The sequence below is a fragment of the Nuphar pumila genome, chromosome 2 (assembly GCF_984573655.1).
Source record: "Nuphar pumila chromosome 2, dmNupPumi1.hap1.1, whole genome shotgun sequence".
NCBI classification, from domain to species: Eukaryota; Viridiplantae; Streptophyta; class Magnoliopsida; order Nymphaeales; family Nymphaeaceae; genus Nuphar; species Nuphar pumila.
The window spans coordinates 10387021-10413485 of record NC_143250.1 but is presented as its reverse complement, the minus strand read 5'-3'; the positions used below and the strand labels follow the sequence as shown (position 1 = coordinate 10413485).

The 26465-nt window shown below is 36.0% G+C and overlaps 1 protein-coding gene across 5 annotated transcripts in view; it reads left to right on the top strand.

The window, feature by feature from the left end:
• NUA (nuclear pore anchor) overlaps positions 1-26465 on the top strand; it is a 165799-nt gene that overhangs the window by 35435 nt on the left and 103899 nt on the right. For all 5 annotated transcript variants that reach the window (XM_089995210.1, XM_089995219.1, XM_089995206.1 and 2 more), the window contains exons 13-20: positions 13322-13425; positions 17395-17463; positions 17666-17803; positions 17885-17989; positions 18224-18337; positions 19929-20013; positions 20150-20193; positions 20360-20433. In XM_089995210.1, coding sequence (XP_089851336.1) covers positions 13322-13425; positions 17395-17463; positions 17666-17803; positions 17885-17989; positions 18224-18337; positions 19929-20013; positions 20150-20193; positions 20360-20433 — 733 coding nt within the window. The remainder of the gene's footprint in view (positions 1-13321; positions 13426-17394; positions 17464-17665; positions 17804-17884; positions 17990-18223; positions 18338-19928; positions 20014-20149; positions 20194-20359; positions 20434-26465) is intronic.

Sequence of the window (26465 nt, the reverse complement as noted above, 5' to 3'; positions counted from 1 at the left end):
GATAGGAAATCGAGGGATCTGGGTATGGTTAGATGTATCAAAGATGAAACACAAAGGGTTTTAGTCAAAGATGAGGAGATTAAGGAGAGATGAAAAGATTATTTTGATAAGCTATTTAATGAAAGTCATGCTCAAGATCTTGGAGACTTCTCCATTCATTTTCATGAGATGAATCGTGATTTCATGCGCAAGATTTAAAAAAAAAAGAAATTGCAGAGGCATTGAAGAAAATGAAATCAAGAAGGGCAGTTGGCCCAGATGGTATACCTATCGAGGCTTGGAGGTGCTTGGGAGAGAAAGGTTTAGAATGGTTGATAAATCTTTTTAACAAGATTTGGCGGACAAATAAGATGCCTAATGAGTGGAGGAAGAGTACTTTGGTGCCTCTATATAAGAATAAGGGTGATATACAAGATTACACAAACTATCGTGGTATAAAACTCATGAGTCATACTATGAAACTTTGGGAGAGGGTGATTGAGTTTAGGTTGAGGAAGGTTGTCATGATATCAGAGAATCAATTTGGTTTTATGCCTGGAAGATCAACTATGGAAGCTATACATCTTCTTAGACAACTTATTGAGAGATATAGAGAGATGAACAAAGATTTGCATATGGTTTTTATTGATTTGGAGAAGGCATACGATAGAGTACCTAGGGATGTTCTCTGGTGGACAATGATGAATAAAGGTGTTTCTCTCAAGTACATTAGTATAATTAAAGATATGTATGAAGGAGTAGTAACCAATGTCCGCACTTGTGTAGGGGTGACAACCAATTTTCCTATAACGGTTGGGTTACATCAAGGATCTGCTTTAAGCCGTTTCCTATTTGCTATAGTGATGGATGAGCTTACGAGATCAATTCAAGAAAATGTGCCGTGGTGTATGTTGTTTGCTGATGATATTGTTTTGATTGATGAGTCTAGAGCTGGGGTTAATGCTAAGTTAGAATTATGGAGACAGACATGGGAGGCAAGAGGTTTTAAGTTGAGTAAGAGTAAGACAGAATATATGAAATGTCGGTTTAGTAAGCAGCGAAGTAGTGATGGGAGTGTAGTGAAGCTTGGTGAGCAAAAAATACCAGTGGATGATTGTTTAAAATATTTGGGATCTATCATTCAAAAGTATGGAGAAATTGATGGAGATGTAAATCATAGGATAAAGATTGGGTGAATGAAATGGAAAAGTGCCAAATTCTTTCTAAAACCGTGATAAGGAGAAGAATCTCAATATCTGGTTAAGGGGCACAACAACGGACATGGAGTTTTAGTATTCTCACGGTTCCCTAAAACTGCAATGTCCAAGATTCTCATACTATAGAAGGGACATCAAAGAGACGTAGATTACACTGTTCTTTTAATTTCTTTTATCTTGTTATTAATTCATCTTTCTTAATCTGCAATTCAACATGCGAAGCTCTTTATGGGACCACAATCCATGGCAACATAGAATAGTGCAATTAAAACAATATCACATTTGATTTTTGCAATACATAAAATAACTAAAACGAAGAGCAATGTATGCTCAAGGCTCACACGGCCTACGATGATCCACTTTGATCATCGATGCATTCTTATGCAAAAATCATAATATGCCATCCATGCAATGATTTCACATGCTTTCCCAATGCACATTCATATATCCAAGCTTAGAGACATGCATGATTCAAGATATTCATATGCATGTGTTTTCTCTACCATGCCATTTACATGCTTTCATTTATCAAGCAAGCATGAGGACACACAGATACATATTGTAAACACACGACATTACAGATTATGTATGTATATGATGGTCGATCACAATAAGAATTAAGACAAGCATGACACAACTATGTTCTTATGCATGAGTTCACGTATTCATGCCAAATACATGCTTTCATTTACGTATCATCCCAATTATAACATGTGAACATTCATGCAACTACATACCTGCAAAAACATATTAATTCAAGTAGACACATGTACATGAGACTTCATGCGCAAGATTCAAAAGAAAGAAATTGCTGAGGCTTTGAAGAAAATGAAATCAAGAAAGGCAGTTGGCCCAGATGGTATACCTATCGAGGCTTGGAAATGCTTGGGAGAGAAAGGTTTAGAATGATTGACAAATCTTTTTAACAAGATTTGACGGACAAATAAGATGCCTAATGAGTGGAGGAAGAGTACTTTGGTGCCTCTATATAAGAATAAGGGTGATATACAAGATTGCACAAACTATCGTGGTATAAAACTCATGAGTCATACTATGAAACTTTGGGAGAGGGTGATTGAGTCTAGGTTGAGGAAGATTGTAATGATATCGGAGAATCAATTTGGTTTTATGCCTAGAAGATCAACTATGGAAGCTATACATCTTCTTAGACAACTTATTGAGAGAAATAGAGAGAGGAACAACGATTTGCATATGGTTTTTATTGATTTGGAGAAGGCTTACGATAGAGTACCTAGGGACGTTCTCTGGTGGACAATGATGAAGACATGCGTTTCTCTCAAGTACATTAATATAATTAAAGATATGTATGAAGAAGTAGTAACCAATGTCCGCACTTGTGGAGGGGTGACGACCAATTTTCCTATAACGGTTGGGTTACATCAAGGATATGCTTTAAGCCCTTTCCTATTTGCTATAGTGATGGATGAACTTACGAGATCAATTCAAGAAATGTGCCATGGTGTATGTTGTTTGTTTTGATTGATGAGTCTAGAGCTGAGGTTAATGTTAAGTTAGAATTATGGAGATAAACATTGGAAGCAAGAGGTTTTAAGTTGAGTAAGAGTAAGACAGAATACATGGAATGTCGATTTAGTAAGCAACGAAGTAGTGATGGGAGTGTAGTGAAGCTTGGAGAGCACGAAATACCGGTGGATGATTGTTTCAAATATTTGAGATCTATCATTCAAAAGTATGGAGAAATTGATGGAGATGTAAATCATAGGATAAAGGTTGGGTGGATGAAATGGAAGAGTGCAACTAGAGTGTTGTGTGATCGTAGAATGTCATTGCGATTGAAGGGAATGTTTTATAGGACGACCATTAGGCCCGCTTTACTATATAGTACAGAATCTTGGGCTGCCAAGAGACATCATATTCAAAAAATGAGTGTAGCTGAGATGCGTATGCTGAGATGGATGTGTGGAAATACAATAAAAGATAAGATTCAGAACGAGGAGATACGTAAGAAGGTAGGCGTTGCACCCATTGAAAATAAGATGAGAGAGAGTCGTTTACGGTGGTTTGGACATATTCGACGAAGGCCTAATGATGCTCCGGTTAGAAGGATGGAGAAATGGGAAAATATATTAGTTAAAAGAGGTTGGGGTAGGCCTAGGAAGACATGGATGGAGGTGATAAGAAAGGATATGAATGCTTTGAACCTCACCGAGGACATGGCATTGGATAGAAATGAATGGAGGAGAAAGATTCATGTGGAAGACCCATAATGATTTTCTTTGTTGGTTCATATCGCCGACCCCAATTGTTTTGGGATGAAGGCGTAGTTGTTGTTGTTGTAGACACATGTACATGAGACAACTATGCAATAATACTTTGATTAAGCATAACATAACTAGTCTAAACATAAGTAGGCACATGTACATGTGACAACTATGCAATAATACTTTGATTAAGCATAACATAACTAGTCTAAACTTGTGCAAACTATTAGTCATGTAACCAAGTCTAATTCCAATAGAAAAATTCTGGAATTATTCATGCCAAAACTGAATGTGTTTTTTTTGGTGAGGCACTTGCCCAACCGAGTCTTGGCTGAGCCCCTGCGTGCACGACAGGCTTGTCATGGCGTTGCCAGGTCTACTGACCAGACCGCAACCCAGAACAAAAAGATAGGAAGGGTGATATGATTTTACTTATTAAGTTAGTATTAGGTACGGATATTATTAATATTATTAGTGTTTATGCACCTCAAGTAGGTTTAGATGATTCCATTAAGCGTCAATTTTGGGAAGATTTAGATGTAGTAGTACAAGGGATATCTTATGGAGAAAGACTTTTCATCGGCGGTGACCTTAATGGGCATGTAGGCATTAGTAGGGATGGATTTGAGAGTATCCATGGAGGCTATGATATAGGAGAAAGAAACGAAAGTGGAGAAAGGATTTTAGATTTTGGTTTGTCCTATGATACGATCTTAGCAAAGACTTGGTTTAGGAAGAGGGAGTCTCACCTAGTAACATTTAAAAGTGGGGTTAATACGAGTCAAATAGATTTTTTCCTACTTAGAAAGAGAGATTGGGGTTGTTGCATCGATTGTAAGGTAATATCGGGAGAAAGTGTAGCTACAAAACATAGAGTCTTAATTTTAGATCTTAGAATTAGACAATGCCGCAAAAGAGATAGACATAGGATAGATCCTAGAATTAAGTGGTGGGCACTGAAAGGACATAAACAAGGAATGTTTGTAGAGCAGGTAGTTAAGGAAGCTGATTGGTGTCTCGAGGAGGATTCGGAATCAATGTGGAATAAGATAGCGGGTGGCATGAGAAAGGTGGCTAAGGAGGTATTGGGTGAGTCTAAAGGCGGTGCACCACTAGGTAAGGATACATCATGGTGGAACGAGGATGTCAAATTAGCTATTAAGGTTAAAAGAGAGTGTTATAGAAATCTAAATAAGAGTCGTAATAATGAGAATTTGTTGAAGTATATGATAGTAAAAAAGGAAGCTAAAAAAGTAGTTCGGAATGCGAGAGATAAGGTATATAAGGAGGTTTATGACAAGTTGGATATCAAAGAGGGCGAGAAGGATATTTATAGGATTGCAAAGATGAGAGATAGGAAATCGAGGGATCTGGGTATGGTTAGATGTATCAAAGATGAAACACAAAGGGTTTTAGTCAAAGATGAGGAGATTAAGGAGAGATGAAAAGATTATTTTGATAAGCTATTTAATGAAAGTCATGCTTAAGATCTTGGAGACTTCTCCATTCATTTTCATGAGATGAATCGTGATTTCATGCGCAAGATTTAAAAAAAAAAGAAATTGCAGAGGCATTGAAGAAAATGAAATCAAGAAGGGCAGTTGGCCCAGATGGTATACCTATCGAGGCTTGGAGGTACTTGGGAGAGAAAGGTTTAGAATGGTTGATAAATCTTTTTAACAAGATTTGGCGGACAAATAAGATGCCTAATGAGTGGAGGAAGAGTACTTTGGTGCCTCTATATAAGAATAAGGGTGATATACAAGATTACACAAACTATCGTGGTATAAAACTCATGAGTCATACTATGAAACTTTGGGAGAGGGTGATTGAGTTTAGGTTGAGGAAGGTTGTCATGATATCAGAGAATCAATTTGGTTTTATGCCTGGAAGATCAACTATGGAAGCTATACATCTTCTTAGACAACTTATTGAGAGATATAGAGAGATGAACAAAGATTTGCATATGGTTTTTATTGATTTGGAGAAGGCATACGATAGAGTACCTAGGGATGTTCTCTGGTGGACAATGATGAATAAAGGTGTTTCTCTCAAGTACATTAGTATAATTAAAGATATGTATGAAGGAGTAGTAACCAATGTCCGCACTTGTGTAGGGGTGACAACCAATTTTCCTATAACGGTTGGGTTACATCAAGGATCTGGATTAAGCCCTTTCCTATTTGCTATAGTGATGGATGGACTTACGAGACCAATTCAAGAAAATGTGTCGTGCTGTATGTTGTTTGCTGATGATATTGTTTTGATTGATGATTCTAGAGCTGGGGTTAATGCTAAGTTAGAATTATGGAGACAAACATTGGAAGCAAGAGGTTTTAAGTTGAGTAAGAGTAAGACAGAATATATGGAATGTCGGTTTAGTAAGCAACGAAGTAGTGATGAGAGTGTAGTGAAGCTTGGTGAGCAAGAAATCCCGGTGGATGACTGTTTCAAATATTTGAGATCTATCATTCAAAAGTATGGAGATATTGATGGAGATGTAAATCATAGGATAAAGGTTGGGTGAATGAAATGAAAAAGTGCAACTGGAGTGTTGTGCGATCGTAGAATGCCACTGCGGTTGAAGGGAAAGTTTTATAGGATGGCAATTGGGCCCGCTTTACTATATGGTATGGAATGTTGGGCTGCCAAGAGACATCATATTCACAAAATGAGTGTAGCTGGGATGCATATGCTTAGATGGATGTGTGGAAATACAATAAAAGATAAGATTCGAAAGGAGGATATATGTAAGAAGGTAGGCGTTGCATCCATTGAAAATAAGATGAGAGAGAATCATTTACGGTGTATTGGACATATTCGGCGAAGGCCTAATGATGCTCCAGTTTGAAGGATGGAGAAATGAGAAAATATATTAGTTAAAAAGGTCGGGGTAGGCCTAAGAAGACTTGGATGGAGATGATAGGAAAGGATATGAATGCTTTGAACCTCACCGAGGACATGACATTGGATAAAAATGATCGGAGGAGAAGGATTCATGTGGAAGACCCAGAATGATTTTCTTTTTTGGTTCATATCGCCGACCCCAATTGTTTTGCGATGAGGGCGTAGTTGTTGTTTGTTGTTGTAAAGATGACAGCTTCCCTTTAGCTTGTTCGTGTATTAATTTGCTTGGTGTATAGATGTTTAATGGGGCCACAGAAAAACGAAGCTAGGTCATAATTGTTGCATAGGACATTTGTTGTGTAAGCGAGAAAGCCTTAGGGTTCTCGAGAAGATGCACCTGTTTCTTATTTTTAAGAAAAAGTCTGGTGATCTAATTTCCAACATTTCCTTTACCGGTAGTGCAGGCTGGCTCATTTCCCCTACTGTGTGTTTTGTTGGCCTCTCAAATTCATGGATCATGATCCTTTTCAATAGTGAGGAGCTGCAGGTAGCGTCATGTGATAAGGATAAAGATATAAATTTTAAGGGTGGGAACCATTTCATTGGGATGGGCTTATCATTCTCTCTTAAAGTGATAATGATGCCTTAACCTTCAAAAGCCCATTATTGACATCTAGGGTCTATGCATTTGCATTTCCATCCATCAGGAATTTGTTAGTTTTGCAAGGGTTGCACATATATGCTTATGGTGGATGAAGGAAGTCCAATCTGTACAGTGCTGAAGAGTATAAAACAATATGAATATTCATTTATTTTGTTTATTTTGTGGCTTTCTTTCTATCATGTCTTTTAAGCCCTTTTTCTTCCTGATGATGAAAACTGGGATTTGGCATGGATACCAACGCAGCCATTCAAAAAGTTGATATGTAGTACATAACAAATCAGCTTGTCATTTGCATCACTTGTAATCTAAAAAATCTTGTTTTATATCAAAAAAATCATGATCCAAGGTTTCCTAGCAAATTGACCATGTCAAACACATCCGTGTAGGTAGATTTAAAGAAAACATGGCAAAGCCCTTCAAAACCCGGTTAGCTGGGGTGTTAGCTAGAAAAGTCGTTAACAGCTGCCACTTTCTCGTGCATATATATATAGGTGTGTATAGATATATATACACATAGACATATACAGATATGTATTGACCATAGTCACAGATACCACCGATATTTTAAAAATATCGTGATATTATCGCTGTAAAATGGAAAAGCGATATTAAATGTAAAATATCAAGATATTTTCAAAATATCGATATTTTATATTATAAATTGTGCTATTAGACTTCTAATTGATAGGATGTGTGACCAATGAAGAACCAAACTTATTCAACTTTGGTTCAGACTGTCATCGGTTTCTGAATTGTGCTCTAGGTCTGAGAGTTCCTTTAATTGGATTATTTCAGATGGTTTGGGTGTAAGGTGGTGAGTTTCTGTGTGCGGTGTTCTTATCTTAATATTATTGTATGTGTGCTAAAAACATCACAAAAAAAAGTATGCTTACTGTTAACACCTGGAAGTCATTAAAATAAAGAATATTCTAGCAAATACATAGTAATTGTACAAAAACTTGGGGCGTGCATGGAACTGTAAATAATTGCGCACTTTTTTGGTGTATTTAATAACATATACAAATGCATTCTCTACTAGAGAAATCAGAAAATACATACAAATAATGCTTTGGGAAACAACCTACACAGATGAAATAGAAGTTAGATGTAGTGCATATTATTTAATATGCATGTGGAAAAGAACTTGCTTAGTCTTACTATGAAAGTAAGCTTAGATTTGATATATTAAATAAAGATTAAGTTTTCCTGTATGGATAAAGTAAATGTCATTGAGGTGGTATTGACACGGTATGAGAAGATACATATACCGTGGTGTTTTTGATTTGTGAAGGAACTTTTAGAAGGATAAGGCTGATAGAGAGCCAGCGGCATTCAGACCGATGCAATGTTGACTGAATTTGATGTCAATTCAGACAAGTTCACATACACTTTGGTACATGTAATGGCAGTTATAAAAAAATGAGATTTATTATAAAAAGTAGCATACCCGTTTTAAACATTCAACAAAACTAATGAGTTACCTTTGTGGATAAAGCGAATGCTGTTTAAGTTGGTTAATGCATGTCCTAGAATGAGTTTGTATCATGGTTACTAGAAACTTTTACATACCTTAGGAAGCTTGTTTCCTCAAACACCACTACATAAGCTCAAAGCTAAGGGTTCTCATGAACTCAGAAGCAGTCTTCCATGGACACTAGATTTTCAGTGTGAGAATTGAACTTTCACTAAAGAACAACACATGTACGTAGTTGATGAAATTTGATTCCTATAAGAACCACACCACAGTTGACCTATATTTATCAGATTGAAGAATAAGTCTTAAATGGTGATAACTCCTTTACAATTCCATTAAATTGCAAAATTTTCCATTTTTATTAAACAAAGGTATTTTAGGCAATCAATTTAGAAAAAGTCAAGGCAGTCTGTTCAAAACTTTCCTCATTATAAAAACATTTATATCGTCTTGTACTCTTTTATAGAATTCATTAGTCATGCGAATCTTCGTCTACTATTCGCTGCTTAATAGCTATTACGCGACTAATAAAAAATGATTTCCTGCTTAGATATGTTCAAACCAGTTCCTTTTTTGTATTTGATATTATGTATCATGAACTAATTTTATAATTTTAAAGTAAAAAAATAAGAAATTTATTTTAAACACAAAATATTTTATGAACATATGTTTGTTTTTAAAATCAAGAAAAAATTAGTTAGTAAATCTTAAAAAAATGGTAGTATCATATAGTATAACAGCTTGGACTCTTGTCGTTTATGTATCTGAAAAAAATGTTATAATTCACTTCCAGATGCTTCCGAGTCACTCCTTGATTCCCACTTTTGTGTACCTATAAACTCCTTGTTTCTTACACCGCTTCTTGATTCTACTTTCCTCTACATTGCGGTTCAATTTTAGTCATGTTGCATAATCATATGGAGTAGAAGCTGAGAGAGACTTGATGGTAGGTAGAGCAAAAAATGTGAGGTGCTTTTGTGATTGTAACGACCCCAACTCATACCCTTTGAAAAATGCAGATTTTTTTTCTAAGAGTTGCGGAAAACTTCCTAGAGACTCGGGGTCCTTACAGTTCCAATTTCAGTTGGATAACCACACACCACAAACAAACTTACATTTATCCTCTATAACCAACCAACTAAACTCTTTTATTAATGAATCAATAAGAGTCTCATACTCAAGTCAAAAGTGAAATAACATCTGCACGAAATAAGAACTAAAAGAAACAAAAGTAGAGTCACTCTGTTCGTATATGAAGCAGTCTGAAACAAATGTGGCTCTCGTATCCTCTCAGAAGTGAGTCTACTTTATTGATCACCCGGCCCTGCGAAAAACCAATAAAGTAGGGTGTCAGAATCCAAAGAATTTTGCGTACAGGTCCCTCTAGTGAATCAAATAAGAATAAAGAACATAAATAAGATCCATGTAATATTTTAAAGGGATACAATTATAACCAATTTATAAGACAATTAACTATTCATGCAAAAATAAAATAAACATTGAGCATAAGGGAACACAAAGTAAGTAACATGAATCATAATTTAATCAATAAGAGCATTTAAATGCAAGAGAGAACAACATCATACATTGATCAACATATAACAACCAAGGGAACAAGTAAACATGCATGATCTAATGTATAGCAGTAATATGCATGATTTATGTGCAATGCATGAACCCTTTATTATCTTTCATTTAAGCTTCCCTCTTTCCATATGCATGTCCTGTTAAATGCACACAACTTAAAGTTCATCTTTTTTAATTACCATTGCCTGCGGATACACCATACGAGTACAGTCTCCCAGGTCAAGTAGAGTTCTCTGGGTAACTTAGCACACAATTTGTATTTTATTACCGGGTTCCAAACTTAACCCTCAACCGATATCAGGAAACAACACCATCCATCGGAACATTGGAAAACAACATCCAATGTCGGGGACACCAGGGAAAACAACATCCACTGACGTCACTTTCTTGGTATACCAAAACAACAACAGCTGTATCAAACACACCACTCCCAGGCAAAGTCGCGGACTCTCCCTAAAACCGTGACAAAGAGAAAAACCTCAATATCGGGTTTAGGGGCAACAACAACGCACACAACGTTTTTGTATCTTCACAGTTTTCCCCAAACCACAATTTCCAAGATTCCCACAATAAAGAAGAGACATCAAGGAGAACATAAATTACACTATTCTTTATTTCTTTTTATCTTGTTATTAATTTATCTCTTTTACATTTACAAATCAACATGCAAAGAAATTAATAACATAAGCTTGCAAATAAGCATGTCAAGCTCTTCACGGGACCACAACCCGTGACAACAGAGAACAGTGCAGTAAAACCATAATATCACATTTAATTTTTTTTGCAATGCATAGAACAATTAAAACAAAGAGTAACACCTGCTCAAGGCTCACACAACCCAGGATGATCCAATTTGATCATTAATGCATCCATATGCAAAAACCAGAATTAACATGCCATTACGCATTCACTTCACATGCTTCTCGATGCACATTCATGTATGCAAACTTTTGAGTTATGTATGCGACAAACTTCATATGCATGTGATCACATAATCATGCCAATTATATGCCTCTATTCATGAATCTTCTCAAAACAAGTGAACAATCATGCAATGGTGCACTTGCCAAACCCATCAATTTAATGTACACACATGCATAAGATGCAGCCTTGCGATATTACTTTAATTCAGCATATTATGTCAAGTAAAGGCATATGAAAAGAATTCATTCTTTAGCATGCAGATGGCTAGTTTAATACAAGGAAACAAATTCTGCAATTTGCATGCTAAGTGGATCTTTTGTTTCTGATTCAATCGAACGCAAGGACTATACATATTAGAAAATCTTGATGTATTGTTTGACCCTTGTTTGAGTACAAACCGAGCATACACAGTCTGAAAATTTTCTTCGTAACAGTGCAGCCTGCCATACCATCTACAACAAAAATAATTTGTTTTTAAATTCACTTGGGATTATAGCCCAAGCTTGTGTTAGTGGAACTTATGACTATTGGGTTCGTATTTGTGCATTTGTGAGTTTGTGTTGTGCATTGTGTGCACAAGTGTCAAGTGTTCTTGTTGGGCGTTTGTATACGCATTTATTTCCAAGAGTATTGTAATATTGTTCGTAGTATCTTGTTGGAGATACTTTCACAAATATTGCACGGTTTTCTTGTACTATGTGCTGTTCTTGGTGCTGATAGACCGTGGAAGTTCATTATAGTGGCACCACAGGTTAAAGTTAAACTATCAGAGTGGTCTCTTTTGCGTAAAATTTAGGAATTCTTGGCACTATTTTTTTGGAGAAAATGTTTCTAGCATATTAACAAAGTATTGCTTTGTGTGTGGTAAACTTGAGGTCTGCAGAAACCATCTCATGATGGATTTCTATGTGTAGTGAAACTTTTAAGTGCTCTCTTTTTCTCTCTCGTATAGGTACGATCCAGGCGATTTTGACAGTTTCTGCTGTAGGTGTTCATAGGTGAACCGCGGGGCATGTTGACACCACACTTATTTTGAAAAGGAAGAAAACCAGAGATGTTTCATGGGGTCAGGAACCTTTATCCTATGGTTGAATCACTTTGCTGTTGCAGTTCTTTTCTACTAGCTAGGTGAAATTTTGGGTTGAAACTACCTGGTTTAACAAACCAGGTTATTTATTTGTTTTTGTTGGACTGGTGGTGGAGGTTGGGTGCCGGCTTTACAGATAGAATGTTTTTCACTGTCTCTGTTCCTTCTTGGTTGGAGAGGTCTTTCAATATTTAACACAGTTTGGGAAAGGAGCTAATGTGATGCTTGTTGTATCAAAGTAAGCGTAGGAAAATGGTCAACATGCCGTTGCAGGAAAATCGTGTTATAAGCAGCTCAATTATATTATTAGCTGCATAATCTGTAGGCTTGGACCTATTGGAGGATTTAGGGATCAATGAAAGATGACAATTTGGTGGACTCCAATAATTGATTCAATAAAATGTTTTATGTAAAGAGAGCCTAGAATCTTCTTGTAGCTATGCACCAATGATTGTAATGAAGTTTGTGGATCTGGTTAAGTCTGCACAGGAGCTGCGGTTGTCCTTTTCTTTCTTGCTTTAGATGGGAATAGTCTTGTTTGGAACTTTATGCATTGGACAGCAAGAGCATATGCATATATGTATGTATAGCTGGTGGAATAGGATGTCTCATCTTTCAATTGTTTTCATCTGGCTTGCTACATTGACTTTATATTGCTTGGAAAATACAGCTGGTGGAATAGAAAACATGTCTTTTGTTGTGTTCATCTTGCTGTATTGTATTTGTATTCTGTCATGATGGAAAACTAAATGTGGATGTTGCTAAGGGTTTTAATCTCTATTATTTGTATTTGACATTTATACTTATGCTGTCCCATTTTGATCACGTCTAATACATGTTTTTGGAGCATTTTATGAGTTTTACATGACTATTTGTTATCATAGTCAGTTTCTTCTCTTGTGTTGATACTTATGGCATGTTTGAAAATCACCAAGGGGGGGGGGGTGGGTTACGCTGGGCGAACTTCCCCCCCTTTCAGTGGGGCCCACACTCCCCCTTCAAACACGGAGGAAGCTCCCCCTTCTTTTCTGCCGTTTTGGTGTGGGGGGAGTTTCACCCCAAAAATATGGGGGAAAAATTGTGAGTTTCACCCAAAAAATGAGATGAGGTCCCCATCATGACTTTTTCCCCAGGGGAACTTCCCCCGAGCATCAAACACACCCTTATATTTTGCATCTTTTGATTGTTTGTGTACAGATGCAAAATATTGTATCTTTGGAATTTTCGTGTAGTAATTGGAGTTGTGTGCCCCTTCTCATAATTTTAAAAATATTGCTCGATTTTGTTTTGTTTTCTCAGCGGAGCATGAAAAAATGGTGGATGCATATAATCTGTTCGAACAAAAATTGCAAACGTCACTCTCTGAGAAGGCTATTCTTGAGAATAGTGTTAGAGAGCTAAAGGTATACCATTATTGTTCTATCATAGTTTTGTTGCGTGCATGCTTAGTGCCCATCAATACCTTGTGTTGGAAACATATTGCATCAGGGTCCATGTACACCATTTGGTAGGATCTTGCTAAACTGTTTTCCTAGTATCTTTCGCGCTATATAACATGGAGACTTCTAAAAGGGTAATGCACCCGTGTTGCATCCCTGTCGGTGGGGGTGTGACACTTGGACACAAACTCCGTAGTGGTCGGTGTGTCTAACACATCCAGGTTCATTTATGTTGGAAAGTAGGCGTAACTAAGTTCAGTTTCATCTACATTATATGCATATGTATAAGGAAAGGGGGCTGTTCAACCAAAGGAAGGTACAAACCGTCCAAACCACTTTTAAAATAATATTTAACAACATTGTTTGTTAAATCCGACCACACGGATGTGATCTTCATGATAAAAAACCTAAGAACTGACTCTTATTACGAACTTTTTTGATGCATAGATTGGATTTTTATGATCTAGAAAACTTAAAAAAAATTTAAACCTTTGATTTTTAACACTTTATAAAATCCTATGTACACATCAAAAAATTTTGCTACAAGAGCCGGTTCTTAGGTTTTGACCATGGAGATCGCATCCATACAATCATATTTGCCAAAAAACACTTAAAATCTATTTTCGAAAGTGGTTTGGCCGGTTTGCACCTTCCTTTGGTTGGATGACCCCTCTTCCACACGCACACACACACACACACACATATATATATATATATATGTGTGTGTGTGTGTGTGTGTGTGTGTGTATCATAGTCACGGATATTGCCGATATTTTGAAAATATCATTACAATATTATTGGTATTTCAAGGTCAACCAATATTTTTTGAGATTTTCGAAATATCGCCAGAGTAAACAAATATCATGATATTATCTCGATATTTTCCCAAGATATTGCTGAGATTTTTAAAAGACATTTTTTTATATGTTTTAACTATCTTTTTTTATTTCTTTATATTTTGCTAGAAAAATTCATGTGGAAGACCCAAAATGATTTTCTTTTTTGGTTCATATCGCCGACCCCAATTGTTTTGGGATGAAGGCGTAGTCGTTGTTGTTGCTAGAAAAATACTATAAAACCTATTATTTATTATCTTTTTTATTATTCATTATATTTATTTAAAATTTAATTTTTTTGATATTTTCCCGAGGTTTTTCTGAGAAAAACTACTTTAAAAAAAGGCTTCTGAGAAAAACCTTGTCGAGAAAGATTCTGATGACTATATATATGTATGTATGTATAGGGTTGCTAGAGTATGAGAACTGGAAATATGAGAGCTAGAGTGTGAACTAGACATTTCCAATACTTTTTTTTGCAATTCTGATGCTTTAGATGCATTTTGCATGGTCTATTTGTATGAATCGACTGTTGGATCAAGCTTTTTCAACAGAAAATTCATGATTTTTGGATGCTTGAATATTTGTGAAAATTCTGAGACGTCGATTTTCATGCCTTAAAAATTCTGCTTATGCATCATAATAGGATGATTCAGGAGCTGGTCCCTTTAAAACCAAGCATGTAGATTCCATCTGTATGGTCAGATTTAAGAAAAGAAACAAAAAAGCCATGAGAATCTTGGTTCACACTCTAGTTCTCTTATTTTGGTGGCTGTATATATATGTGGTGCTTCTATGGCGGTACTGTACCACCATAGCTTACGGTGGTACATGCTTGATTTACATAGATGTAAGCTCCAAAAGCAAAATCTAGTCATTGGACCATGCTTATCGTATACTATTTATTATTTTCATGTGGAGGTTGACTCAAATATGATGTTTTATATCATTTTTAAATGACTCTTATTTTCATGAATTGTGAGCTGTTGATTTTTTACCATCTCAAAAATTGAATCCTATGATCTATTTAACATGATAAAACCTTCTAATATACTAAATAAATCATGCTAAACACATCGTATGGTTAGATTTACCCTATGTCACATGGACAATGCATTTTGCCCCTCCGTACCGGTGTTGACACGCTTCGACACCTGGACACACCATTTTACCGTCCGTACATACAAGATTGTATTCAATTTATAATTTATAAATATATTTTCAGTATATAATATATATTTTAGATATAGCATATATATGTAGATTATATTCAGTTTATTTTGTATTTATGTGATATATATATATGGCAGTGACCTTGTACTTACATTTTTTTGGAATTTCCGTGTCATACCCTCTTTATCCGTACTCGTACTCGTATCTGTACCTAGGTAACATAGGATTTACCATTTGGTGGCTAGATCTGTGCAAACAAGTGTGTACCACCGTAAGGTATCATGGTACACAACTGCCATATATTTTCTCATATATATATGGCCACACCTCCACACACCCATGTTTTTTGAAATTGTCTGATCACATCCACCACACCCCCACACCCATGTGTGTGACATAGCTTTTGCACATATACAGAAAAACATGGTTGTCACTGTCAGTTAACATTAAACAAGTCAATTTTAAAACCGATGAACCAGAGAAATCTTATCTTATGAGCCTTTCTAGTCTCAACTTGTAAAAAATAACAAATGTTAGTTATTCATCCTTTTGGTTTTGTAAATGTGTTGGTGTTCCTGTGCATGCTTTCATGCGTTGTGAATTCTGTGTGCATGCATGAGTTTTTATATGCACATATCTGTGATCATTTTGTGTGCATGCATGTGTGGAGTTTGCATGGATTGTTTGTGCATGCGGTTGGATATGCACGTGTACTTTGTGTATTTTGTGCGCACATGCATTTATTTATGCATGTGTGGAGTTTGCATGGATTGTTTGTGCATGTGGTTGGATATGCACGTGTACGTTGTGTATTTTGTATACACATGCATGTGTGCTTGTGCACACATGTTGCAGACGATCATAAAGTGTTTCATATGTATCATTGCCTCTGATATAGCCAATATTTTGAAAATATAGTGATGATGTCAGTAATGTAGGGTAAGCTTAAATTTTCATCAATATATGGTGCTATTTCAAAACATCACCAGAATCCCAAGTCTCGTGATAATATCACAATATTTAAGTGATATTTTTGTTTTTTTTTAATATTTTAAGCCTATTTTTCTATTTTTTTCTTTTATATTTTAAAACCTTGTAGAATTTTTTTAAGAAATTAATGCAAGACTTATTATTTGCTTTTCTTTTCTATTATGATTTATATTTTTTTTATGTTTTTGAACTTCTGAAATTTTCCCACAACAAATCATTTATTGAAATAAATCTCTGAGAAAAATCCTCAGAGAGAAATTGCCTTGAACGATATAGTTGACTATTATATATATATATATATCTGCATGTGATCGAGCAATTTAGTGATGTAAATGTGCCTGGTCAGATTATTGTTTGGTTCTGTTCATGACTATACAACTACTTCTTGCTTGACCCCATGATTTTCTGTCTGTAGTTGATAACTTAATGGTTCTAACCTAGCAGTAGAAGGCCTTCATGGGCCCAAATATGGAACTCATGATGACATATAAATTTGAAACATGTTTTGAGTTTCATAAATGTATCTATGTATGTATTTATTCATGTACAAATGTAGGACATTTCTGTGGTATATTAGTCTTCCACTTTTAGGCTATGATGTGGCAGCAGGCTGCGGGGACATAAGTACCATCTGGAAGCATGTCTCCATTCTCCCAATATTTAGAATTTCTGTGATGGAAAACTTGTAGCACGATGTCCTGTTTGATGGTGCTGATACCAATGGCCATCAAGATGGTTATTGGATCAGGTGTGCAGTCAACAGTCTTTCTCTGGTTGTTGGAATTTCTGTCTGATTATACTGTCAAGCACTTGTAGATGGTGTCTACCAGCAAAAGATTTATCCTTTTATTTTTGTTTGTGGAGCAGTTTTCTTCTATATATGTAGGTAGTAGTATTGTGGTTTATCTTTGTTGTTGATATAAAATATTTTCAGGTTGAACTGAGGCGGCGTGAGAGAGATCTAGGGATTGCTGACACAGAGATAAGGGAGCTTGAAAACCAGGTAAGGGTAGTTGTATTGTATTTCTATGATTTTTTTGTAGGCCTATATGTGTGAAATTTGTTTTCAATAATTTTGTTCTTATGGCTCTTAATCAAATTTTTATTCAAAAAGTTATGCTTGGTACTTGCTTTGGCAAGTCTGTCATTCTTCTGTGTATCTACAACAATCAGATGCAATGTTATTCCTTTTGGTCTCTCTTTAGGTCACTGTTCTTCTTAAAGAATGCCAAGACATACAATTTCGCTGTGGTGTGGCCAACAGTGTCTCCCCAAACAACAGGTTTGGACCTCGGGATGATTCATCAGGGATTGAGATTGAGACTGATAGTTCAGTGCATCTTGTGAGTAGTCCTTGATGCTTTGGATCGAGCTTATAATTTTCATTTCACCAATTTATGAAATATGAGCTGTTCTTGCTGCAGCTAACGTTTAAGGATATAAATGAATTAGTAGAGCAGAATGTTCGTCTTCGTAGCTTGGTTCACTCTCTGGAGCACCAAAAAGATCAAAGGGAAGCAGAGTTTAAGGTTAAGCTTTATTTAAAAAAAATGTCAGTTCAAACTGTAGCAATCTAATACATGTGAATGTGGTATTCTGATGATTAGATTATGATCAGTCATGTATACATCATAAACTAGGGATCTTATCATTAGGTGTTATGCTGCATGATGTTAGTTTATGACAATTTTATGTTTTTACGTTCTTACTTTATACAAGTGATTGCAGCATAGCGTTACTTGTTTGTTCATGTTGGTTTGTAGGAGGTGCTTGAGATGGAGATGAAGAATCATGTGGATGAGGCAGCTTCCAAAGTTGCTATAGTGTTAAGTCGGACTGAAGAACAGGGCTGCATGATAGAATCACTACACACCTCTGTAAGTAATTACCTTGACAACATGGTGCTTTGTTTTTTCTTTGGCTACCCAACTTTTGAAAAATAGCTGCCTAGAATCTTTGAAGATGTTAAGTGATGGAAAGCATGAATGCTTGATTTTGAGTGAGGGTTAAGTCTAGAATGGATCTCTTCTGGAACCTTCCAGTAGGGCCCCTATCATAAGCTTTGTTTTTTTTTTCATAGTTATCTCTCACAAATTCATCACCATCATTTCCAATGTTGTGGCATCACTAAGGTGCATGATGAGCTGTGCAATAAGCTTAGGGTTGATTGCTTATCTTTTGCTGAACAAGTTGGGAAGCCTGGGTAAGCTTATATTAGTAAAAGGGCTAGGCCTGATTTCTCATGTGAGCTCAGTTCAACTTAATTAAGCTTATCGAAGGAGTTAAGATGTATACATATCCATGCAATATTTAACACTAAAAGATTTTTTGGTTGTCAATTAAATTTTCCTCTGCATAAGCTGTCACAGGTTCAGTCCCTGTGTGTTTTCTCCATTTCCGTCCACCTAATTCTTGATTTTCTTTGAGACCATAATTTGTTTGGAATATGACTGGATAATGGTCAAGGCTTGAGCCTTTTGTAGGTTCCAAACTCTGTAGGCATCATCAGCAAAGAGCTTGGCCCCAAGTTCCAGATCATTGTAATCTCTCCCTTTTACTTACAAATGCATACAGGCTGTTTGTGTTATTGTACTTGAAATGTCAGATATACAAACAAGGCTATGACACAGGGTTTTGGCCAGACAGGTGCCGCACCCACGTCGACGCGACGCGGGTGCAGCACCCGGTGCGGTCAACCCGACCCTGGGTGCGGTCAACGCACCCAGGATCATTTTAGTCCATTTTTGGATTTTTTTTTTAAAATTTGCCCTATGAAATGGGCTGCGGAATTTTAAAAAATAATATATATATATATATATATATATTTATTTGTCGCACCCCCCCACCCAAGGTTTTTGAAAGTGCCGCCCCCGCACCCATGTGACATAGAAACAAGGTCTGTAGTAGAAATAAGCTAGGCTAAAGAACTTGATATTTTAGTTTAAACTTTCATGTAAACTAGATGAACTGAGAACTTGGGGAGGGGGCAAGATTTTATGCATAGAATGGAGGATTCTCCAAGATTTTGGGGAGGGTATGGGGCCACAGATTTTGGATTCATTTGTCAGCAGTTTGGAGTTGTGTTAGTGGTTCCTTCCTGATTCATCTGGTTAGCGGTTTACACAATTTTATATATGCAGCCCTTATGAGGATGATGATGATTAACACAGTTTGCACTAAATGCATGATTAACTGTAAGACAGGTTATGTAAAGTACTACACTTATGATGTTCCTATTAATTTAGTTTGCATAAACTATTCGATTAACTATAATAAATGTTATGGAAAGTATGAAACTTGTGACATTACAATCATACTGTTTTGCACTATACTTTTAATAAGGTGGCCAGATCCCACTTTCATCTCAATGGTAGCATGCTGGAGTTCAGGGGGTGGCGTTAATTTCTATTTATAGGATGGAATTTTATACGTGGCTTTGATAATGACTTCACTAATGTGCTTATGTAGGTTGGAATGTACAAGAGATTATATGAAGAGGAGCTCAAAAGGCGTAATGCAACTCCCAGTATTCATACAATAGAATACTTTCCAGGTTGCAATCTCTTGCTTTTTGAACATGTGCTATTAGACCTCCATGTTCTCCTTATTTTACTAGAAACCAGAATTCACATTCATGATTTCTCCTGACTTATTATTAACGATATTATATTGCTATACGAAACTTGCAGAAGATAGAGGAAGGGACAATCTTTTGGTTTCTGAAAGATCTCAGGTAAAAAAGTTACTTCAATGAGGAAACTAGATGACATGGTGATTGAATTTCTCTGGTTATAGATTGATTGCCCTCGTCACACTTTTTTTCTTTGTGACACTCCAACGTTTTGGGTCACCATAGTCACATGTATTCCTTATGATGCCTTTTCCTTCTCTTTTAACAGGATGCTAGTAAAATGGCTGATGATGAAGAAGTTGCAAGAATTAAAGACATTGAGGAGGATTTGCTTAACACAAGGTTGCACTGATCTTTTTCTGTGATTCTGCTTAATTTTATCTGCAGCAAATGATTTTTTCGATCCATTATAGCAAATTGCCAAATTTATTCAATATTGAATGACTTAGCTATTTTATTTTCCAAGAATGTTTCTTTCATTGTTTAGTTGAAAATTATATTTAGTTTTTTTTACCTTTGACACTTTACGGAGGCTTGTTTTGATATTCTTGTTTAAAATCTTGTCATGACTGTCCATGTAGGTTTTAACTTTTAACTGAGAGTGCTGGTGGGACCTATTATGATGTAATGTGTTTTGTTGGGTTGTTCTTTGCTCTAATGGTTTTGATTTAGCTGCTAATGCTCTTCAGAAATCAATTTGGCATCTGGATAGTTTTGAGATGTTATTCCTGTGTCTTTGAAGGTGATTGATCTAGAATTTCTGTTTGTACATGGGAATATTCACTCAGGTTGCTCTGTGAATTGAATACTTTGAACTTCCTACTCTTTGTGGCTTTGTGCCATTCATTTCACATGCTTTTCCGTGTTAAGATATTGTACTTGGTGTATATGTTTATATCATATATATCTATGTATATAATATATATAATGTATATGTACATTATATATATACTTATTTGTAATTGTTATAGGTCTACAGGCATTTTAGTCTTTTTGACCTTGTAATAGAATCTGCCCATTAGGGGCAGAACTTCTTTTATTTTTTATTTATCTAGTTTTGTAATAAGTGTAATACTCAAGGGCTTTTTAGTCCTTGACTAATAGAGTCGTTGGGGCCTCCCAACGGCTAGATTTCTAGCTGCTGGGAGCTCCCCAACGACTAGAAAGGAGTCTCTCACTCCCATTTACTTGTATAAATATGGGGTCTTTTCCCCTTTTCATGTTATGCATTTTGTGTGCATAACACATGCAATAATATTATTGGCATTTGGTGTTTGAACCCATATTGGGTTATCTTCTTGCCTCTTGTGCATAAACCCTATTGGGCGGTTTGTGAGATTGTTCTCATTTAATTACATGGTATTAGAGCTGTGGTGAATTGACTCTTGAAGACAAGTTGCTCGTGTGAACGTGAACTTAAGCTCGTGTGTAATATCGTGTATTTCTCCTTCAGTGTAGATTCTATAATTTTGGTTAAGTATTTTGTAAAGTTGATAATATCTTCAATTTTTTGGTGACGTAAGCTGGGCTTGGGCATGGCCCAGGACCCATTGCCAGGAGCAAAACAAGGCAAATAAGATTTGTAAAACTTTCTATTTTTGACCTTTAAATCAAGCAAAATTCAGGTGAAATTCGGAAGCGAAAATCAAGTTGTATATCATTAGATGCGTCTTGTAATTTTGAGAACATTGATATTTCATTTTTCTGAAATCGGGCTATGGTTGACCCGAAAATCACATTTTTTTTAAAATGACCTTTCTCTATTTGATCATTTTCTGGATTGGATCCGTCCGATCCATTTGGTTCAAGTTGATATGGATCTAGACCCAATCCAAGACCCATATTAACTAGGATTTGGTCCAGGTTGGGTTCCATATGGATTTTGGATATGGATTTGGATCTTAGATCCAAATTTCAAGTCCAACCAATTTAAAACCTTAAATTCAATTCAAAGGTTAAATTTGAGTAAAATTCCATGTTAAGAAGACTCCCAAAGGGGGGACACCCTCTAGAACATTCGTAAAATTTATTATTTAATAATTTAATAATAAATAATTAATAAAAATATAATAATTAATAATGTTCAAAATTTTTATTTTGGATATGGTGGAGTTCTACATATGTGAAACTCTACCTATTATGAGGGGATTCTAGAGGGAGCGTCACCCTTTAGAAAGATCTCAAGGTTGTTAGAGATAAAAAAAATAGAGATAAGGAAAAGTTAGTTAGAAGAGAGAAAGTTCACACAATATTAAGACTCTAGAGGGGCGTCACCCTCTAGAGGATCCCGTAAATAAAATACTACAAAAAAAGAGATAAAGTAGAAAAAAAATCTAGAGAAGCTTTTATAAGGGTTGAGTTTCTCTCTCCCTCTAGAAGCAGTATTCTAGAGAGAGAGAGGAGAGAGGGAAACTCGTGGGAGAGAGGGGAAAAAAAGAAAGAAAGAAAGGAAAAGGAAAGAAGAAGAAGAAGGAGAAGGAGAAGGAGAAGGAAAGGAGGATCATCTTCGGTTTCGATCGTTTGACGAATATTTTTCGGTCTTTTTCCGTTTTCGATTGAAGGTATGGGTTCCTCTCTAGGTTTGAACGGGAAAAACTAAGTGTATTCGATTTTTGCATAAATATTTCATGGAGAAAAGGGATATATATATATATATATATATATATATATATATATCCACCGTAAAATTATGTACACATCACATTCCTTCTTATATTCGGGTCTAGCTTCTTATTAGTCTTATAGAAGATAATAAATGAAAAGTACAATTGCATGCAACATTTGTGGGATAAAAATTGTTAGAGGTGGTCCTTGATTCAGAAGATGAAGATGCCCCATCATCATCTCAAGCCACTGAATGATGCAATAAACGAAGAAAATCATTAAGTTGAAGTTTGATACTGAAGATGACTTTTATATATAGACATATGTTTTTAAACTCTAGCTTGTATGCCTTTCCCCTTACCATGACATTCTGTAACTAAAAAAATGTAACTTTAACTTTTATAATGAGTTATGAAAACCTTTTTTCTTTTAAATATATCATTATTTTGTCTTAACTGTTTATATTTGTGGTGATTAGATTTATTAATCGTTTGACGTCTCCTACGTGCTGATCAATCAATGTGGCGATACTGTGAGATTCATGACATTATAGAGGTTATGTGACTTGAAAATGTAGGTTTTGTCAAATATTGCTTTAAGGGGACTTGCACCGCATGAAAAAGCATATTGCATTAGTTGGTTATTGTATTCTATGATTTTTTTTGTTTTTCATATTTTTTAGACTTTTAAAGATTTCTTTAGTGAAATTTACGATTTTTTACGCTACTCTATGATATGTTACATTACATATCTTACTTTGGGCCCGACCGATACTGGTTACTATACACTACTTACAGTCATGATTAAAAGAATTAACTATGGAAGAAAATAGGTTGCAGAAACCCACCTCCTTCAAAGCTAAAGACTTGGTTCTTGCTATGTCCAGACCCGTAAAACACACAAGAATTTACACGCTTCCTCACATTGGAAGAAGCTCAAATGACTATAAATACAAGAAGAAGATAATGTGAAAATGTCTACAAAGAGACAATACGCATACAAGCACAAATACTTTGCACGAAGGCACTCTCACAACACTTGAACAAAATACGCAAAAAAGGATAAATGTAGCAAACATGCACTAAGGCATGTATTTTATAAAATAGCAAATGCTTGAGACTCTATTGGGGGGACCCCCAATGCACATTTTATAAAAAAAAAGAAAAAAAAAAGAAAGAATTTCAAAAAAATAAAAAAAGAAATACAGCGTATTCCAAGTGGAATATGCGCAAAATGTGAAATGACAGGAATACCCTTTTTGAGTAAAAGAGAAAAAGGGAAAAATATATAAATATATATACTTATATATAGAGATACGTATACATATAATATATGTATACGTATCTCTATGTATATAAGTATATATATTTATACTTACAATAATGTTTTTGAGTATACATTTTAACACCCCCCCTCAAACTTACGGTGCGATAACCGCAAGTTTGTCAAGAAGGAAATGAAATCTGGGCGAACAAAGAGCTTTTGTGAAGAAGTCCGCAAATTGATACTCAGACGTCACGTATGGTAAATCAATGACCTTCTTCAAGTGTTCTTCCCTGACATAATGACAGTTCATGTCTATATGCTTTGTTCGCTCGTGAAAGGTGTGATTTTTGGCAATATAGATTGCACTTTTATTGTCATAGCATAGCTTTGTTGGCTCTCTGATAAGCACTCCCATATCTTCCAAAAGGCGTCGAATCCATACAATTTCCATGGTAGTGGATGCCATGACTCTGTATTCGGCTTCAGTGGATGACAGAGAGACCTTCTGTTGCTTTTTACATCGCCATGAGATCAAGGACTCACCTAAAAAAACACAAAAGCCAGTGGTGGAGTGACGGTGTAACGACCCCAACTCATCCCCTCGAAAATGCGGAAATTATTATTTTTTTTTCTAAATATGAAACTATTCCCAGAGACCTGGGGCCTTTACAGTTCCACTCCCCGCTGGATAACCACACACCACGATAGAGCTTACACTTATCTTCCAAACCAACATCAAACCATTATTCATTTATTGAAAAACTGATAAACATGTCTAGAGACACTTGCATAATGAATTATTGAAAGTGCAACGTCCATTAAATGAACCAAAAAAGAAAACAAAAGTAAAGCCATGATGTCCCTCTAAGATTTATCCAGCAAGTGCGTAACACCCGTGACTTGCCCAGACACCAGTCGCTTCACTGAGTTTCTGCTCCTATGAAAAACCATAAAAAGGAGGGGTTAGAAATCCAAAGGATTCTGCGTACAGATCCCTCTAATGAAAATAATTGAGCATAAAGAACACAAGTACAATTTTATGCAATTCTCCTTTAGGAAAAGCAATTATTACATCTACTCAATCCAACTTAAGCATTCATGCAACATCTTTTAAGTATGCAAAAACTTTAATCAATAACATGTATTCACTTTGAGTAAGCAGGGCATTCTACATACATTAAAGAGTAACCATCATCCATCCAACCACATATATTAGGGAAGAGAAACAGACCATGCCTGATCTAATGCATGGCAAAAATTATGCATGATATATGTGTAATGTATGAACACCTTATTTCTTAAGTTCATGTTTCTATATGCATGCCCTATTAAATGCATACAATTTTAAGTTCCTCTTTTTAATTCCATCGCCCGCGGATACACCAAACGGGTAAAATCCCCGAGGTCAAGTTAGGTTCCCAGGGTAGCTTAACACACAATTTGTATTTTATTACTGGGTTCCAACTTAGCCCTCGACCGAATCACCTTCGGAACATTAGACCTCCACATCTAATGTCGGGGATACAAGGGACACCCCACGCCCACAAGTGCCACTTCCTTGGTACCATAACGTCACAGCTGTGACTAACACACCACTCCCGGGTAAAGTGGCGGATTCTCCCTAAAACCGTGGCCAGGAGAAGGAACCTCAATATCGGGTTCAGGGGACCAAATTTAAGCACACAGAGTTTTTGTATCCTCACAATCTCTCCAAGGCTGGACTTCTAAGATCTCCATTCTCCAGATGGAAGATCCCAAAACATAAGTTACACTGTTTTTATTAAAGTCAATTATTTAAATGTGCAACACCATATGCAAAGGTAAAGTGAAAACCCACATCTTCCTCTGCGGGAATCCTTACGGGACTCCAGCCCGTGAGGACAACCGGAACAGTGTAGTAGTGTGTCCTACCAACTTGTGTGGTTTGAGTGATGCTATTAAACATATAAGAAAGAAAAAAACAACAACCAAGTCCCCGGCTATACAGGCCGTGATGATCCATTAGGCCATCAATGCATCACAACAAAAGCAAAAGTAGTGTTTTATCTATAAAACTAGTCCAAAGTGTCAAAAGCATGCAACCATAAGCATATCATTTTTACATTCTCACTACGTGTACTACCTCCATCACATATAGGTGTCCACCAATACATATCTCCTGCGAGTATGTGCATGCGAATAAACCCCGCAATTTCGCATACTTACGTTAAATGAGACATCAATAGTATAGTAGAAGCATGGCTGTACAGTTTACATGTACACTCATAACTTTGCTCATTTCCATCAAAATGTGCATCTGTTAAAACTCACACTCCACCTGTCAAACCGAACAATATATCACTGAAGGAGGGGGCAGGAATTAATATATAATATATATATATATATATATATATATATATATATATATATATTTTCTTTTATAAACACATCCAGCCCAGTCGACCTTGTCGGCTGGGTCTGACAGCATATGCACAGGCCCGGTCTGGGCCTGTGTATGCTGTCAA